General features: G+C 36.6%; 1 protein-coding gene across 1 annotated transcript in view; it reads left to right on the top strand.

Moving 5' to 3' along the window:
* Positions 1–19,146, top strand: part of LOC132091724 (nesprin-2-like) — a 91,039-nt gene that overhangs the window by 65,618 nt on the left and 6,275 nt on the right. The window contains exons 69-89 of the mRNA XM_059497850.1: positions 45–200; positions 337–492; positions 1,224–1,394; positions 1,589–1,719; positions 2,024–2,228; positions 3,364–3,546; positions 3,657–3,770; positions 3,877–4,035; positions 4,376–4,519; positions 4,892–4,983; positions 7,424–7,655; positions 7,772–7,966; positions 9,361–9,486; positions 10,823–10,978; positions 12,718–12,879; positions 14,619–14,785; positions 16,662–16,824; positions 17,480–17,667; positions 18,103–18,253; positions 18,626–18,808; positions 18,894–19,031. Coding sequence (XP_059353833.1) covers positions 45–200; positions 337–492; positions 1,224–1,394; positions 1,589–1,719; positions 2,024–2,228; positions 3,364–3,546; positions 3,657–3,770; positions 3,877–4,035; positions 4,376–4,519; positions 4,892–4,983; positions 7,424–7,655; positions 7,772–7,966; positions 9,361–9,486; positions 10,823–10,978; positions 12,718–12,879; positions 14,619–14,785; positions 16,662–16,824; positions 17,480–17,667; positions 18,103–18,253; positions 18,626–18,808; positions 18,894–19,031 — 3,372 coding nt within the window. The remainder of the gene's footprint in view (positions 1–44; positions 201–336; positions 493–1,223; positions 1,395–1,588; positions 1,720–2,023; positions 2,229–3,363; positions 3,547–3,656; positions 3,771–3,876; positions 4,036–4,375; positions 4,520–4,891; positions 4,984–7,423; positions 7,656–7,771; positions 7,967–9,360; positions 9,487–10,822; positions 10,979–12,717; positions 12,880–14,618; positions 14,786–16,661; positions 16,825–17,479; positions 17,668–18,102; positions 18,254–18,625; positions 18,809–18,893; positions 19,032–19,146) is intronic.

The following is a 19,146-nucleotide window of genomic DNA, read 5'->3' on the forward strand; positions in this document are numbered from 1 at the left end:
CCAAAGCCATCATATTTAAATGTGACAAGTTCTTCTGTCTCTAGATTCATGATGTTGAGGACCAATGGCAGACCTGCACGGACAGAGAAAAGCGTTTGCACTGTATGCACAGCTGGATCTCTCAATGTATGGAATGGGTGAAAAACAGCTGGCGACCAGAGAGCTGTTCACAGATTGAGCAAACGTTACAAGAGTGTGAGGTGAGTCTCTTATCTCCCAGCTAGCTTGAAGAATTTATGTACAGTTGTTATTTGTTGGTGTGAAGGTGAGTTAAAGGAGTGCTTTTAAAAAGGGAAGTAAGATATTTGAGAAAACTTTGACATTGCTTCATTGCAGGAGACAGAAGAAAGGCTGCAGGTGAACTCTTCTGAGCTGAAGGCTTTGGGAGCTCTTTACCTGTTCAGGCAGAAGGACGGTGAACATCCTGGAGATCAAGCATTCTCCAAACAAGTGAATTCAGCCATCCAGGACTGCCAAGCTTTGAGTCGACAGGTAAGTTCTTAAACCCTGTGAATGAATGCATCAGTAAATTTGTGAACACTGGCCACATACACTACTTTTACAAAATGTTGGGTTGAGTAAGATTTATTTTCTCTTTTTTTAAGAAAATAATACTTTTAATTCACTAAGGATGATTAATTTGTCACAATTTCCAGGAAAGATATTAAACAGTAGATTTGTTTTAAATATTGATAATGTGTCTTGAGCATCAAATCAGTATATTAGAATGGTTTCTAAAGGATCATGTGACATTGAAAACTGGACGTCTATCATAGGAATAAATTACATATTAAAATGTTACAATAGAAAACAGTTGTTTTAATTTGTAACAATATTTCAGAACATTATTTTTTTTTACTGTATTTTTGATCAATGAAATGCAGCCTTCATGAGCACACGAAATTTCTCTCAAAATCTTTAAAAAACTTAGACACCCTAAACTTTTTAATGGTAGTCTACATACAGCAGCTTTAAAACACTGTGCTTTTTTATTTTATATTACAGTATTTAACACCAATCAATTGATGTTACATCCCTTATGTTTTGGATATTTGGTTAGAGGTATGCGGGAATATAACATTAGAAAGAATTCAATTGATTTGTGTGTAACGATTGTTTTACAACATCTTTAAATGTGTCAGATGTGTTCAGTCAGAGTTCATTCATCATACCTGACCTAGTGAAGAAATGTTATTCCTAGCTCTGTGTGTGTTTTTTCTTAGATAAATGCTCTTAAGTCAGGTTTACAGGAAATCAAAGATGAATGGACTCGCTTTGAATCTAAAATGAGTGCAGCAGAACTGCAAACAACTGGGGTGCTCTACAAGCTGGAGCTCTGCAGAGTTCCTGTGTTCTCATCTGAGCAGAGCCGAACTCATGTGGAACATCTGCAAGTGAGGAAACTGCTCTAAATGAAACCATTCCATTGCAAAAGATTGTAAAAGTTTGACTTTTTCTAAATTGTAAGGTTGTTAACATTATTAACCAGTTTTATTCTGCCAGTATGAGAATTCACACATAAATGTTCAACATTGCAAAGATCACAGTGTGATTTATTGGGTATATTATTATCCATGCTTCCTAACAGGAGCTTGAAGGGGAACTAAACCGATCAGAGACTGGGACCCAGTTAACTGAGATGTTTTCTGATTTGAAAGACAAACTCAACCCTTATGTGTCTGAGCTTTTGTCTGATCATCTAGAGAAAGAGAGATCCCGGTAAGTAATTTTACGTTACATATCCTCCACTTACTTTAATTCGCCTTTTAAACTTTGAAATGGCACCAAACTGACAATATCTCTGACATTTAGTCTTTGTCATTGTTGAAGAAGCTACTTTAAAATGGCAGTGTCTTTATAGATTAGCAATTGAATTGAGTTTATCTGATAATTTATTTACATGAATCATACAAACAAACTCACTCACTAAAATGAACCAGACATTGCTATGCAAAGAAAGAACAGAACATGTTTGTTTCGTTTGTCTGGACCTATGCGGGTATTAATTCTTGCTCATTTTCAGACATCAAGCAGTGATTGAAGATGTGCATGCAGATTTACTTAAGGCCCGGAATGCATTGCCGCTTTGGCTGGAGTATGAGCATCTCGCAGGAGAGTGCTGCGTTCAGCTAAATCAGCACTGGGAGAGGCTTAGAGAGCTTATGAGTTCTTCAGACAGAGAAGAAAACACTGCAGAGCTGCTCAACAGCAGGATGCAGGGCATCAGTGTGAGTAATGAATAGTATCTAGGCCCCTTTAACATCTGTCATTAGGATGTGTTTCCTATCCAGTACCTGGATATTCTTCATCTCCAGTGTTATCAGACAGAGGTTTGATCACACTTACATGTACCCAAGAAAAAATGGACAATGCCAACCGCATATTATTTGAAATATTAATTAAATGAGACCCTAATATGATTATTGTCCAAAATTACCTGAAAATGACTGAAAGGTACAAAACACGTTAACTACAATATTAAAAGGTTAGTGGCTAACAAAATGGAAAACCGCAATAACTATATAAAATACTAAACCAATACATACCACAGTAATAATGATTAACAGGAATGTTAAACTGCTTGTTTCAAGGGGTACAGGTTTGGATTAAATTTTTGTCATTTTAAAGAAAATAACATTTTGCAAAGTAACGAAACCTAAATAGTAGCCAGTTTTCAGCATGTGCTTGTTAAGTGCTAAATTGTTCTAGTCCTACAGATGGGTCTGCAGTACTTCAGTCCAGTTGTGGTTTTGAAAAGAAGGAACATTGAGATCTGAGCTGGAGCTTTTCTGAGTGGGCTAAAAATACCAAATGAGACCTGTGCTACTCTTAACAAAATATGTTCAACACAAAAGAACATGGAATCACAAGTCTGTTCTTATTCAATTCATTTCAATTTGAGTGTTTTTTTTTTCCATTTCACATAGTTTGTTAATTAAACATTAATAAAGAGATTTATACACTTTTATAATTCCTGTCTAAACATAAACACAAACAAATAATATATTTAATAGATGTTAATGTATGTTGTTGATAAAACAATTTCATTTATTGTATGTGTATATATATATATATACACATACAATAGATCATTCATTCGGTGTCATTCTAATATGCTGATTTGATGCTCAAGAAACATATTAACAAAATTTTATTGTGCTGCTGAATATTTTTTTCAGGATTCTGTAATAAATAGAACATTCAAAAGAACAGCATTTATTTGAACATTATGAACGTCTTTACAGTCACTTGGCCAATTGCTGAATAAGATTATTACTTTAAAAAAAATGTTATGACATGATATGTTACATCGTTTCCTGTGCGCTCTTCTAACCTAATGTCTAAAAAAACTGTCTTCCACAGGGTCTAGAGAAAGACATGCCGGTCTTGCAAAGCAGTGTGGGAAAAGTCCTGGAGGCCTCGAAGCTTCTCATTGGGCAGATGAATCCCCAGTCATCCTCTCTAATCAAATCAGAAACCATGTTGCTATCATGTGACCATGCGCATCTTTGCAAGGCACTTTCTGACATTTGTGCACAAGTTCAGGTGAAGGGAACAAGTTTATATCTTTAGAGTCTGAATACAATATTATGTAAAAGTAATCAGATTTATCTGCAAACAATATTGGCAAGTGTTTTGCTGTTCTCTGTCCATAGGAGGAGCTGGAGGAACACTGCCGTTTCAGCAATGAGCTGAAATCAGTGGAGCAACAACTTAAAAACTTTGAGAGCATAATGACCTCCTCTGCTACAAGCATGGATAGACTAAAGGTGAATCTGTCAATCTTGTTTTCATAAATCTTCCTTTATTATCCTCTTTGTGTTTCAGAGCAAACTAAAAGTTTGTTTTTATAGAAATTGTTTTTTTTTTCCTAAGATGGTTCTGTTAGATCTAAGTGGTCTGAACCCTAACCTTGCTGCTCTGAACCAAACGAGTTTCAGACTCTCCTTAAGCTCTACAGAGGAAGAGAGGTTACAGTCCCTCAACGCACAGTGCGTTCAGGTCTTCTCTCAGGCTACAGACCGACACAGGCAAGTGAAACTTCACTGAGTTAAAGCTGTTCAGTTCTCAAACATTTTGATTTAGCCCTGATCCCTAAAATATCTTAATAAAAGGAATAGTTATATTTACACATGAGAATTTTGTTATTAACTCACCCTCAATTTGTTTCAAACTATTTTAAAAAGTCTCTTGTTGTGTTCCATTGGGAAAAAAATTACTGGTTTGGAACGACAGGAGGGTGAATTTTCATTTTTAGATGAACTATTACTTAAATATTATTTCTGTTCCATAAACAAACCTTTTACACCCTACAAATAAGCTTTAACTGAACTGTGTCTGGTGAATGCCAATGCACATATCTGTCTGCAGGAAGATGTATGGAGAGCTGCTGCATGCTCTGAACTTGCAACAGAAGTGCCAGTGCTGGATGGAGTTCCAGGACAAAATCAAGGCTGGGTTATCCAATCAGACGTCTGGAAACTCTGCTGCTGTAAAAGAGCAGCTAGCTGCACATCAGGTAGAGCATACAGTTATAAAGTTAAATCCATTAGAAAAGTATTTCGCAATATTCAGTTTCGTCATGTGATCTTGCTTCTTAATGACCATGCAAACATGCAGAACATATTCAAATTAAGATTTGATGCTTAAACATTTACAGATTTACTGCTTAATAACTTTGATAATTGTTTTTCAGCATTCATTGGTGAATAGAAATGTATAGAAATAACATTATTTGAAATATAAATCTTTTGTAACATAAGTGTAAAATAAAATACTCTTATTTTTAAAATACTCTTAACGACGGGAACTCTTGGTTATAGTGTATAATTTATTTTTTAGACGGTTGTACAGAGCTCATCTATTCATATATTAGTAATAAATCTTCCAGAAACTGAAAGTGGAGGTCCTTATCTGCCAGCAGCTGGCTGCCTCAATCAGTGAGGATTTGTGCTTCCTGGAGAGCAGTCAGAATGAGGACAGGTGAGCTTTTATAACACTACACTCAATAAGTTCTTCCCTAGTTATCTGTGAGCGCAGAATTTTCTTACTAACCTCTAGTGTGGGACTTTGACATGGATAAGAAATCAAAGCATGTGTTTTAATCATTTATTTTGAATGGAATGTCTCCTGATGAGTAATTAAAGTCGAGATTCTCCAATGTATTATTTTCCCCCACGGGCTTCAGAAGAGGCTGTAACTCTTGGGAGTTATGTGGTGTGGAAGAGCTCCTTGAGCTCAGCGCTGGAACAAGCTGGCTCGCTCTCTGGAAATGAAACCGCATGTGCTACCGGCATGAATCATTGAAATCATTTTTCTATTCAGCCGATAAGTGCTGCTTCAGGTGGAACTCCTGCATGGTTACGTTCAAGATGTTTCTTGGGACTGTTTTTTTTTTTTCCATTACAGGAACAAATGTAGATCATGTAGAGAGCCACATAAATGTGGCAAGGCTAATGGCCAGTGGAATTGCAGTTAGTTTTATGGTGTTCACATCCCTATTTTGTGTTGTTTATTAGTTGTGATATCTATGGTCTCTTTTAAAATAAATAAATAAATAAATAAATGAAATCTGTTAAAACCCCGATTTAAAGGGATAGTTTACCCAAAATAAAAATCCTGTCATCCTTTACTCACCTTCATGTTCAAAGTACAAACCCATATAATTTATTCAGTTTTTAAACACAAATAAAAGTATTTATATAGAAATCTGAGAGATTATGGACATTGAGAGTTCATTCACACAGAACTTTCATGGTTCATAAATGCGATAAAGGGATCATAAAAAATAATCCATATGAACCGAACAGTGCAATCCAAGTCTTCTCAAGAGACATTACCACTTTGTGTGCTGATCGATACCTTTGGATTACTTTTACAATGATTTTATGACCATTTTGAAGTGCAAAGGTTTTGGGTGAATAGACATTCAATGCAGGAAAAGAAATCTCTCAGGTTTCATTAAAAAATATCTTAATTTGTTTCAAAGATTATTGAAAATCTAAAGACTAAAGGGTGAGTAATTGATGCTAAAATTATTTTTGAGTGAACTAAACCCCTTTAACCTGATTGAATGTTCTACACTATGGTAACTTTTGTGCAGTGGCCCAGTAGTGCATAACACAGCGAAATCTCCACAACACAACGGAAAACACGCAACAATGAAATCGGCACAACACAGTAGAAATTGCACTATGCACACAAACATATATATTTGCTACTTTTAACACTTGAGATCCCCTTTTATTAAATTCAGTGCTGCTTCTTTTTAAGCACTGTTACAGGGATTTAATACAGGGTCCAATGATCAAACAAAATCCAGATTTAGATATCCAATATATTTTTTCACGAACCCTTGAAGTTTCTGTCGGACAATGCATTATACATCACCCCATAACACAGTCCCATAGTGTCTACATTACATGTAAATAACCAGCCTTTTTGACATATAGGTTATTTACACTAATTACATTCACTGATGTCTTGTTGGGCCACAAAAAAAAAAAAAAATGATGTGCACCAGGTACCAGCTGTATAGTGGCGTAGTGAGTAAGGCACAAAAAAGTAGCATTTTGATGTGATCCACCCAAGTTCAAGCCCACCTTTTGCCGGATTCGCTCCTCTTTTTTCTTATTTTTTTTTACCACATATATCACATATATATATCACATATCAGATTAGAAAGGCATTTACTTTCAATGTAGAAAATATTCGAAAAGTGGAAGTAATGTGCATAACAATTGTTTAATGAAATTTATCGGGTTAGGGGTATACTTTAGGTGTATGGAGGGCTTTATTTAAACTCTACATTACTATTGCATCCTGTTAATGTACAACAGAACTGAGGGGTGCAAACATCTGTCTACAGCCTATAAATAGAATATATTACTATTTTCATTTGGTGTAAACAGTGTATCCATAAAATACTTTGTTTTCAATTCGTATAAACCGCTTCTAAAATATGCTGCTTACATTGCAAATAGCCGCTGCCTTCTATAAAGGCGTAAAACTAACATGCAAGCTTTATATAGTGGTAATGGACTAACAAAACCCTAATTTTGAACGATTCACTATACCAATGTTTTTATGGACTCTTGAACTTTCACATACTGTATTATTACTGTAGGATTCATTCCTCGTTGCCACGTAAATGATGCTTTAAAACTAAAATTTGTATTAAAACAATTTTAATAAAGTACACTTTAAATTTCAAAATTACCCAAATTTTAAGTTCGTTAGACCATTACCGCTGGTATATAGTCCTTCGTTTTAATGCATCCTCTATAGTGGCCAAGAAAGGGAGCAGGAGCGCTTCTGTTATATTGTGGATTTTGTTGTGTTATGCACTACTGGGCCACCATACTTTTGGCTCAATGTACCTTTAACAAAACCGGAAAATGTTGACAAATTCAACTGTGAGCAGGAGTCATCTGATCCTGAGACTGACCGAGCTAAAGGCAGAATGGCAGTGGACGCAGCAGAGGGTACAGCAGCATGGCAAATGTTTGGAAGGGCTGGTGGGACAGTGGCAACTCTATAAGGCTGGCTCAGGGAAACTTTCAAAGTTAGTCAGACACATCGAAGAACTTCTGCCCCTAGCAGGACTTGTACCGTCCAGCTTAACGCAAGTCCAATGCTCTATAAAAGACTTTGAGGTAAGACGACTGAGTATAGAGAATATAATGATCCTTTCAACTCTTTCAGATCCTAATGTTGTACTGCATAGTCTGATCCAACACCATCATTATCTTTCATTTTTTCTATCTCACAGTGGACAGATGAGCAACTAAAGCTTCATGAAGAACTCTACAGGCAGACTGTGGAGGCAGGAGGACACATCCTTCTACTGACAGATGCACAGACGCAGACACATGTGCAGACTGAACTGGATGCTCTCAAAGAGATGTGGGAGAGAAGCTGTGACCTTGTGAGGAAAGGAAAGGCTCTCGCAGACACCATAACTCATGTATGTGACTCAATTCTCACATTTCCCAGACCGTGCCTTAATTGGTTAATATGTGAAAGTTTCCATTGACAAATAATAAATAATGTTGTGAATAAATTAATATTTTTTTCAATATATATATATATAGAGAGAGAGCTTGTTGCTTTATCGCTTTATTCATTATATTTTTCATCTTTGGAAATCTTTTCATCTTTGGACAAATGTTTTAAATGATTTTGCTTGGATGTTGCAAGAATGCCAAACAAGCCTGCTAATTAAAAAAATATATAGTATAAGCATAGCAAGGATTTGGATCAGTCTGATTAGTGCTTGACACCCTTGTCTTATTGCATCCTTGGTTATTGGTTGGTATATGGTTATTGTGCGGGTCTTTCTTAGCCACCATTGACCTACATACCCTCCTGAGCGTTTCTCTAATAGAGTGCTTCATTTTGAGGATGAGAGATCAGCTGTAATCTCGCCATAATCCATAAATGAGGCAGCTGGGCCATATCACATAGAACAAGGGCTTTCAAAACCATGGCTGCTAGCCCACTATGCAGTTCAGTGTCTACATGGATCATCTGTCATTGTTCACACACAATCCCACAATGCCCTAAGGCCTAAAGTAGAGGTAGATGTGGGAACAAAGCTTGGAAAGTGTTTCTATTCCATTCTACTTGATTTTCAAAACCTTAATAATGTAAGATCACACTGGGTTCAGAGCAATATACATTGCCACAATGGTCGTACCAGCAGCATAAATTATGTGGACTCTTAATGACAAGGTGCAAATTTGAAATTATATGTAGTTTATTAGCACCCTGGAGCATCTGGGCCATATTTGAAGGAATAACTTTGACTATTGCCAAATGTAAATTAGTGTTCACCAATAAAGCAGTTGGGCTCTGTGTCACCCTAAACTAGAGGCTGATCCCCTGTATTGTTAAATATTATATAACACCAGTGTCATGGCCACTCATAACTGGCTCTGATTGGCTCTTCTGTCATCATCGTTCTGAAAGGGGGTTTAGAGAGTTATGAGGGTGGAAGTGTGTTTATGTGTACTTTTGCTCACAATGATTGGGGGATGGTGTATCCCCATGTGAAAGGGAAATCCCTCTTCAGTGATCTGAGATAACACAGTGACAGCACTCAAAATACAAGCACATCAGTGGCTCTCATAACCAGAACATATAGACAGTTAAAGGAATGTTCAAGGATCGAGATCTGAATTATTTAATTGACATTATGCCACACAAACGTACTGTTGTTAGAGCTAAATACTGTATTGAACCTGGAAGGTTCTTTTAAGTCTAAAACTGTATGATCTGGTGTTGTTTTTCACAGTGTAGAAAAGGTTAGAGACAAACATCTTCCACCTTAAATGAAGAGATTCTTCTGTTTCTTTGCAGAACTGGAAGCTCTGTGAAACCGGCCTGGCTGATAGTGCTCTCAAACTGGAGGAGATAAAAGCAAGACTGAAGTGTCCGCTGCCAGAGAAGCTAGAAGATCTTAAGTCACACATGCTGCTCATCAAGGTAAGATTTTTTTGTGATGACAGGCAACCAAACAACCAGTTAAAATCCCAGATTCAGGTCATTCGGCTGTATTGATTATGTAATTGATAATGTTTTATTTTATTTATTTAACCTGGAAATAAACCAACATTTTGATGATTTGGGAAAATATTTAGAGGAAAAAGTACAAGAAGAAATTATGATATAAAATACAAAAATTATTTAAGATTTAGGAAATTATTTAGGACAGGTTTTTAGAAGATGGGAAAATATAGAGAAAAACTGAAAGGAAAAGTTATCTTAAGATAAAGAGAATCACAATTTATTAACCAATGAAATGCAGACAAGTTTGTGATGGCATTGTGCAGATGTTCTTGCTTCCACATAATAGATATAGGATCGACTCAAATCATGCTGAAGAACATGAAGTTAATAAAGCAAAAGGGAAACAAATCAAAACTCAACCATTCTGAAATTCATGTACACTGCCGTTCAAAAGTTTGGGATCAGTAAGATTTTTTAAAATGTTTTTTAAAAATGCTCATAATAAAAGTAATATTTTGAACTATTATTACAATTTAAAGTTTTATATTTTTATATTTTGGGACAGTAGTGTATGTTTTAATTGCAACTTGCTTTCACAAATTATGTAAAAAAAATCTTATATTTATTTATTCAGTGAAAAAAGGAGCATTTTTTACTAGTGTTCTAGTCTTTCTGGACCCTGCTCTATAGTGAAAAATCAGCTAACTTTAAATGTACACATTGCTTATGTTTTCTTGGCGGCTCCTGTAAGAATACAGTTGATTGTGACTTTTTTTTTCTCGCCATAACATGAGTAATAGTCGTCAATTGTTAGAGACTGTTTATTCCTGCTTGGCTTTGATGGTTGTCGAACGAAGTGCTTTTATCTACCAACGGAATTCTATGTTATTTTAATACACTCAATCTATTACCAAGGTCTTTGCTAAAGAAAAAACACCTGTTGATATAATCATGTCACTTTAGAAATGTGTTAATAACCCAACTGCTGAGACTGATTTTATTTCTTGTTGAATAAGCCTTGATGAGCAAGAGTCCTTTAATGAAGGTGGGTGAAACTGACATAGGAGATAATAGTGTCTATAACATGTTTGGCCTTTACCCCATCACCCCTTTCTATGTTGTTATGGGTACTCTGCCCCCCCCCCCCCTTCTCACTCCCACCTCCCCTTCCCCGCCTCCTCCCCTCCCCCGTCCCATCCAGCGGGCCTTAATCCCGAGTGCTAATGAGAGGGACACAGAGAGAGGGAGGACTAGGGTTAGCGTGCGACAGAGGAGGGGAGTTTAACTTGGTGCTGGTTGCCGTGTTATGCAGGAGGACGAGGACTCACTGCAGATTTGGGCTGGAGAACTGAAAGAGCTGACCACCATGAAGACAGACGTGTCCCAGTACGTGCTGCCTACAGACACCGCGCTGCTCCAGGGACAGGTGGAAGAACTTCACAGCCAATGGGAAGAACTGTGCTTGAAGGTGAGTGAGTGTTTGTGTTTGTGAGAGGAGAGAGAGAGAGTTAGAGTAGGAGGGAAAGAGGCTCTTGTCCAGCCAGCATTGAAAGGCACACAATGAGTCACTGCTGGAAGGTGGGGGGGAAACTTCACAGTGCCGCATGGCACAGAAAAAAAGAGGGAAAATGAGAATGTATGTGAACTGATCTAGATTTATAGCCATAATAATAATTTTCTCATCAGAAAGATGTGCTGACACAAAATAGCACAAGAAAAAATTTCACTTGCCTTAAAGGGACAGTTCAGACCAAAATGAACCTTTTAATTTACTTACCTACTTGCTGGTCCAAACGGTATAATGTTTTTTTTTCTTCTGTGGGACACATAAGGATACATTTTGAATCATAAAAGTCACTCTTATCCATGAATTACAAAGAATGTGTAATGAATGCCCATTCAAGATTCAAAAACTATGTAGAAATGCTCATAAAATATTATGAAAGTTGTTCATACATCTAATGCACTGTTTTAGTTTCAGAAGACATATGTTGGGATGTTACCGCTACAACAGGATCATTAAGTCATTAACAGCTGAACTCAAAAACGTGTTCAGTCCAATTAATGAACAAATCATTTAGCGACCAAATTAGAATCAGACTAGTTTTATAAACTGAATCAATCAGTTCACTCAAAAGATTTGTAAAGCCTTAAATTAATACTTTTTACTCACACCAAGCTGTCATATGAATTTAGGAGACTAGAAATATAGCACAAGAGACACATGGACCACTTTTGGTCCATGTGTCCTAATCTTCATTTACTTTCATAATATGGGTAATATTATTGGCCAGGATAGTTCTCAAAAAATGACTTTCTGTTCTGTCTGAATGAAAGTCTTTTGGGTTTGGTAAATTGATTTATCATTTCTGGGCAAACAATACCCTTAACATTAAAGCTTTGCTATAATTACTTAAAATTTGCTCTTTATTAAATAAAATAATATCTATTTTAACTTAACTGTCAATAGGCATTACTTAGCTAGCTCATTTTTTAAAGTTGCTTGCCAGGCATTGTAAAGGCTGACTGAGGACTTTTTTCTGAGATTATCTGTTAAGCGCAGGTGTCCAGCCTGCCATCATTAAGTGAAGTAGCTGAATGGCCTGCTGACATTTGAATGGAGTTGCTCTTGTAACTGTAAACGGCCTGAGCAATTAAAAACAGAAATGCCAGATTTAGGACAGATTGTTAGGTGGCCTACATCCAGCCCATAAACTTACCACCACATAATGCAGGGTGCCTTATTTAATCAACCGTTTTTCAGTTTGTGAAGTTGCTGTCATGTCTTTAATTGAAGCTCTGGCCAGACGCCAGGAGAGAGCCAATGAGGTCAGTTTAGGTTGTGCGTCAGTGTCTGTGGCCAACAGGTTGCAGGTGGAAACATTCCCTGGAATGAATGACAGATGGCAAAGCTGGGCCTTGTTTTCTAGAGGGAGGTCTTTTATTTGTCTTTGCATATGTTTTTGGGCAAGTGGCTTGGGCTCAAGGAAATGCATAAATAATGCATTTAACAACAAGGCCATGAATAGAATTGATTAACTAACCTCAGTGTCCTAGGACTTTCTTTTAACCTCATGATTAAAATCTTGTTTAGAAGGAAAACTACAATATCACATTCTCTTACAGCTCTAAGTGTGACATTAATAGATCAAGGAAAGAGTTTAGCCTAAGACACATTTTAACCCTTTATTCTTCCTTTTTGTTTAGGTGTCCCTTCGCAAACAGGAAATAGCTGATCGCCTGAACGCCTGGCTCATCTTCAATGATAAAAACAAGGAACTCTGTGACTGGCTGACGCAGATGGAGAAAAAAGTGACACATAGGGTCGAAAACCTTAGTATTGAGGAAATGGTGGAGAAGCTTAAAAAGGTAAAGCTTGGTTTCCTTTTCATTGCTATGATTTTTCTAATCACTTAAAACTGGATAATTCATCCAAAAATGAAGATTCCCACCCAGCATTTTGTTCTATAACTATATGACTGGCAATACCAAACTTTGATTTGTGGTCAATACGATTTTTAAAGAGGTTTCTTGTGCTCAGCAAGGCTTTAGTAATTTGATCAAAAATAAAGTAAAACAATAATATTGTGAAATGTTATTCCAGTTTAAAATAACTGCTTTCTATTTTAATATATTTTAAAAAAGTACTTTATTCCTGTGGTGACGGGGATGAATTTGGTCACATGATCCTTCAGAAATCATTTATATTTATACCAAGTCAGATGTCAAATCATAATATTTTTGCAAACTGTTATTTATATATATATATATATATATATATATATATATATATATATATATATATATATATATATATATATATATATATATATATATATATATATATTATTATTATTATTATTAATTTTTTTTTTTTTTTTTTTATGAAAAGAAAGTTCATGAGAACAGCATTTATTTCAAAGTTATATAAAAAATATATAATAATAATTTATTATTAATTAATTAAATTGCTCAAATCCCTGTTTTTGTGGTTACATAACCATAACAAAATGCCACTTTAAGATAATTTTAGACAATGAGTCTGTTTCTGTGTGCCTTTGTTATGGTGAGTTTGTGTTGTACATTTGTAAGGAGCTTAAGTAGGTCGGTAATATGGTATTATATGGTATACGCTATTATGAGTATCTACGAAGGATTAAAGCAGTCTCAAATGAACAGCACGCTTAAGCATTCCCAAGGGAGGCCCCACAGATTTCACAGTTCACAGAGGCTCTATTCTACCCACTCACATAGCATTTGTTAATTCTTACTCAAATATGCTACAAATGTACATTATTTCTAAAAAGCATGAAAGATTACCTTTAATCTAGTTTACTCCATGTACTATAAAATTGAGGCCAGAGTGCTGTACTGCAAAACTGTGTTTATTTGTTCATGCACAACAATAGCCTCGTATGTGCAGTTTCTCTCTCACCATCAAACCTCAAGTACTCTGCAGTCATTAGCACATAGTTTACCGATGAGATTTTGGAGGGTCACGTCACTAATGATCACACATCAGAAAGCAATATTTAGAATTTATTTTTATACATTTTAGCTAATTTTGTAATTTTAGTTTGTTTTACTGTTAAATTTGTGTATAGTTTTCATTTACATCATCAAGTTAAACTAAATGAAAACTAGGGCTGGGCGATATATCTAATGATATGATCAAGCATATCTAGTCAGTGAATCTGGATCCGTGATTACCGCTAAATCGCCATAGAAATTCGCACATTTTCATTTTCTGTCGGTCTCTTTAAGTCGAGCTTTAAATAGAAAAAATATAGAACTCTTTAGTCATTTTTGAGCGAGATGCTGACGTATTAATCAGATTTAATGATCTATGCTAAGCTATGCTAAAAGTGCTACTGTTAGAACCGGAGATTTGCTGAATGGATTTGAAAACGGTAAAACTCAACTGTTTAGCTCTAGGTGAGTCGGAGTGTTCCTTTAAAGAGGGCCCATGCTAAGAGAAGGAACATAGTTTTGACAGCTGTCAGATCCATCTAGAGACAAAGTGCAGTTAGTCGGTTTTATTTGGGACGGATGTGATAATGACTAAAGCACATGAGAGGCCGGTGCTCATTGTGCAGATCTCTTTTCAGGACTGTATGGAGGAGATTAATCTGTTCAGCGAGAACAAGAGCCACCTCAAGCAGCTGGGCGAGCAGCTACTATTGGCCAGTGACAAGGCTAAGGAGGCAGAGATTGACGGGGCCTTGCGTGATGTCAACGACCGCTGGCAACACCTGTTCGACCACATTGAGGCCAGGTGAGCAAATAAACTAAAGAACCACATAGAACTGTATTGAATAAATGCTTTGAGGAATAAATTCTAATTTGATAAAACTAATTTTCTTCTCTGTTTGCTATTGTTGCTCTGTATCCACTGATTAATGGCTGATCAAAGCTTTTTGTTTGGTTGAAAGCCTTAGTCTGCATCATTTCTGGCTTCCATTCAAGGACTGATTGAGTCATTCACTCATTCATTCATTTCTGTATTTATTCCTCATTTAGACTGTTGGTGGTGATTAAGCCTTTGATTAGACTTTTATATTGATTTTGAGGCTTTAACCATTATTTTATTCAGACTGACAAACAAAGGGGTGCTTAAGCTTTCAATGTGAGACTGATGGTTAGTAGTTCAAAAAGCTGATGCTGGGAAAATAATTTTCCTGTCCAAATACAAATATGTAGAGGAAAGTGATGTAAGAAGTGCAAATTGTGCTGAACTGTGTAATCAGAAATGCATATAAGCCTTTTTTAATGCTAACATGTTGATTCTGTGTGTATGTATGTCAGTTGTGTTCTGTATGATGTGAAAAAACATTTTGTACCAGGGTTTGTGGTGAAATGGTCTCACAAAGCTCAACAAATAGTAATAGTAAGCTTTGCTTCAATATTCAGGAAATACTAGCATATAACATTATTAAATTAATTTGATAATATGCTGTCATAATATTGTTATAAGTATGCTTATGTAATACTTAATAATAATAATTATTATTATTATAAATACTGTTCAGTGTTATTGACCAAAAGAAAAATAATAATGAGATCATTCATGTGTCCCCCAATGACTCAGCCTGTCCCATGATGCAATTCAGTTTACCCCTAATGTGGAGCAAGTTGCCTTATTAGAATTTTTCTATATTTTTTTTCTAAATTTTTCTATTTTTCTTTAACATTATAGATGACTTCCACAAAGTTCAGTTAATAGAATACATCCTAGAATACATCACATAATTTTATATTATAAATCATATAATTTCTCCTTGCCAATGTACAGCAAATTTTATAATAGAACTAATTTGCTTATTTTATTTATATTTACTTATTCGAAAGTGAGTCTCGAGTCTGCATGTACTCATTTATTTCTTGATGTGGTCTTCAGTACTTTGGAAGGTTACCACATCTGGCATATGCTCTCGTAATCATTCAGTCTGCTCAGTCTGCTGGAAACGTGTGCATACGGAGTGTCCTAAGCAAGCAATAACAACCAATTCAAGTGCTTCCCAGTCTTTTCTGTGATGTCACCAGCCTCTAATGTTATTGGTCAGTCCTGCAGTATGACGTGGTCTGAAGCAGCCAGATGGTGCTAGTACTGAAGGAGGGGAATTAGCGTAGCCTTCACTAGTGTCGTTGGCTTCAGCTTTGCCATATGGCTGTTCAGGCTTCTGCAGTTTGTCCTAGTCCCTCTGTATAGGTGGAGGGGGTGGTGGGGGGCAATGGTCTGTCACCTCATATTATCTTTTATGAACAGGGGCACAATGGGGCCAGGGGGACAGTATGTACTCAGGCACACTATAATCACACAGCCGGCCATCTGCAGGTATGGCTGCTCAGGCGGTTTGCGAGGCCATGCGGTCACTCAGACAACGTAACAAGAAGCTTCACACTGTCACACTTAAATGGTTCAATCTAATCCGTATGGGACAAACACCCTTTGTCTGTGCTTCAGTTTCATCTGACCTACGGTTATCAGACCTTTTTTAGTTGTGTTTCACGGCAAGCATAGCACGCTGAGCATTGATTTCATTGGGTTCCTGTCGAACTACACTGTCTGTCAGGTTTGAATCAAAACGTCCATGATAATTTATGGTTTCACAAGTTTTTCAAAGTGAATTTGCAATCTCTCTCTCTTTCAGGGTGAAAAAGCTGACAGAAACCCTGGTGACAGTGCAGCAGTTGGATAAGAACATGAATAACCTTCGCTCTTGGCTCACTCGCATTGAAGCTGAGCTGGCCAAACCCATTCACTACAGTATCTGCCACAGAGATGAGATCCAAAAGAGACTAGCTGAGCAACAGGTCAGCAAATCAAGAGTTTATACAAAGGATATAATCGAATATTCAGTAAGCTCAAATACCAGACTGTAGATTAGTATAGGTGTATTTTGTCTTGTGGGACTGGCAGATTTTTGTTAATTTTTTTTATAAATTGCATAAAAAGGTGAAAAATCTTGCGGATACAATAACTTATTCCAGATAAATTGTCTGAAAAGCAGCCTTGTGATATTTTTGCTTGAAATAGTGTGTTTTTTTTTATTATTTATTAAGAATATTTGATTAATTTAATTGTCTTTGATTGAAATAAATTATTTCTGATTACTCTTTTTAATGATATACAGATTGTTTAAAGGGCTAATTCATTACTGGCAAAATAAGCTTTTAATAAAACATGGCTGTCTATGCGTTGTAAACGTGAAAACATTTCTGAAATCAAAAAGGGCTACGGCATTCCCTTTTGCCAAAAACTTCAACACTTATAATGCACTTCTGATTTGAGGACCACCTCTCTGTCAGTCTGACAGTCCATTGGTAGAATGACAAAAAAATGTGGAAGTTTGATGTGAAGTTTTAAATTTTTTTTCCAATATACTACCAACATTATAACATAGGCATATTTTTCCTCTGTTTGATAAAGTGACAGGAATGACTTTAACAGATGCATGCGTGTGTTTAGGACCTGCAGCGTGACATCGAGCAGCACACTGAAAGGGTGGCGTCTGTGCTCGCCCTGTGTGACGTGCTTCTGCACGATGAGGATGCCTGCAGCAATGATGGAGAGAATGACTCCATCCAGCAGACCACGCAGCGCTTGGACCAGCGCTGGAGAAATATCTGCTCCACGTCTCTGGAGAGGAGGCTGAGGTATGGCCATTTATCCAGATGAGTCCAATCTCAAAGGCACATCAATGCTCACAGATGTTTATTCATTCTGTTGCATCCCTTTATGGGAAGGAAGTTTCAGTTCACTCTGGATCCAGATTAAGAAACTGCTGAGCAAGGGATATCTGTAAATTTTAACTTTGTGTGATCAAATTTGTTCATTTTTAATGTAACGTCACCAATTACTTGAGTCGAACAGACTATGGGTTTTGAGAAAATGACAACATATATTTTGTAAATAAGCATAAGATGAAATACAATAAATATTGTAAATGAACATAATTAAAGTAAGTGCCTATACATGCACACTGATTATTAAAGTACTCAATTAAATTATGTTATGATTTATAAAAAAAAATGCTTTTTTTTTTTAAAATAAAAGAGTCTTTGTTTTGAATCACTCTTGTATGTTTGCAGGATTGAGGAAACATGGCGACTGTGGTGTAAATTTCAGGCGGATTACTCTTCCTTCGAGGACTGGCTGAACGTAGCTGAGCGCTCTGCTGCTGAACCCAATTCATCAGACATCATGTACACTGACGCCAAAGAGGAACTTCAGAAATATGAGGTTTGATTCCAACAAAATGCTAAACTCTGAGTCTTCGAATGCCTGTGCTACTGGACAGCATTATGTTTACATCATTTAGTGCAAGTGAAATGTTTAATCCTGATGTTTTTGGAACACGAGTAATACAATTAGGTGAATATCAGATTTCTAAAGCAATCATCTATGGCCTGTCAGCAGTTTTTCATTTATTGATGTCTTAGCCATTCAAGCAGGACTTCTGAAATGTTTCTAATGTTAAAAACACGCTCACTCTTTGCATGGAAATGGAGTGTTAAAGTAGATATTTTTGAATATATATTAAACGGTCAGCAGTTCTGTTTTTTCCATTTGTTTTTGTAGTCATAGTTACTAGTGTTTGATTTGTTGTTTAAGGTTTTCCAAAGACAAGTGCGTGAGAGTCTGACCCAGCTGGAAATGATTAATAACCAGTACAGACGACTAGTGCGGGAGAACCGAGCTGATGCAGCCAGCAGACTCAGAGCCATGGTGCATCAGGGGAACCAGCGCTGGGACGCGCTCCAGAAGAGAGTGGCTGCAATACTGCGCAGACTCAGGGTGAGGACACAGACACACTACTTTTTTATGTCATCTATGCATTCGTTTACTTCTCTCCCAACACATTTTCTTTTTCCTCATTTAGCATTTCACAAGTCAGAGAGAAGAGTTTGAGGGAACCCGCAAGAGCCTCCTCGTCTGGCTGACTGAGATAGACCTCCAGCTGACCAATGTAGAGAACGTCTCAGAGAGCCATCTCCAAGACAAGATGAAACAGCTGAAGGTTAAAAACAAGCGTTTCCTTTAAATTCATTAGTTCAGTCAGTCTCTAGAAAGAGGGAATAAACGATGACAGAATTTCAGTTAAATTGAACTGAACTTTCTTACTCTTTCCCCTG

Source organism: Carassius carassius, chromosome 18 (assembly GCF_963082965.1).
Source record: "Carassius carassius chromosome 18, fCarCar2.1, whole genome shotgun sequence".
Lineage (NCBI taxonomy): Eukaryota > Metazoa > Chordata > Actinopteri > Cypriniformes > Cyprinidae > Carassius > Carassius carassius.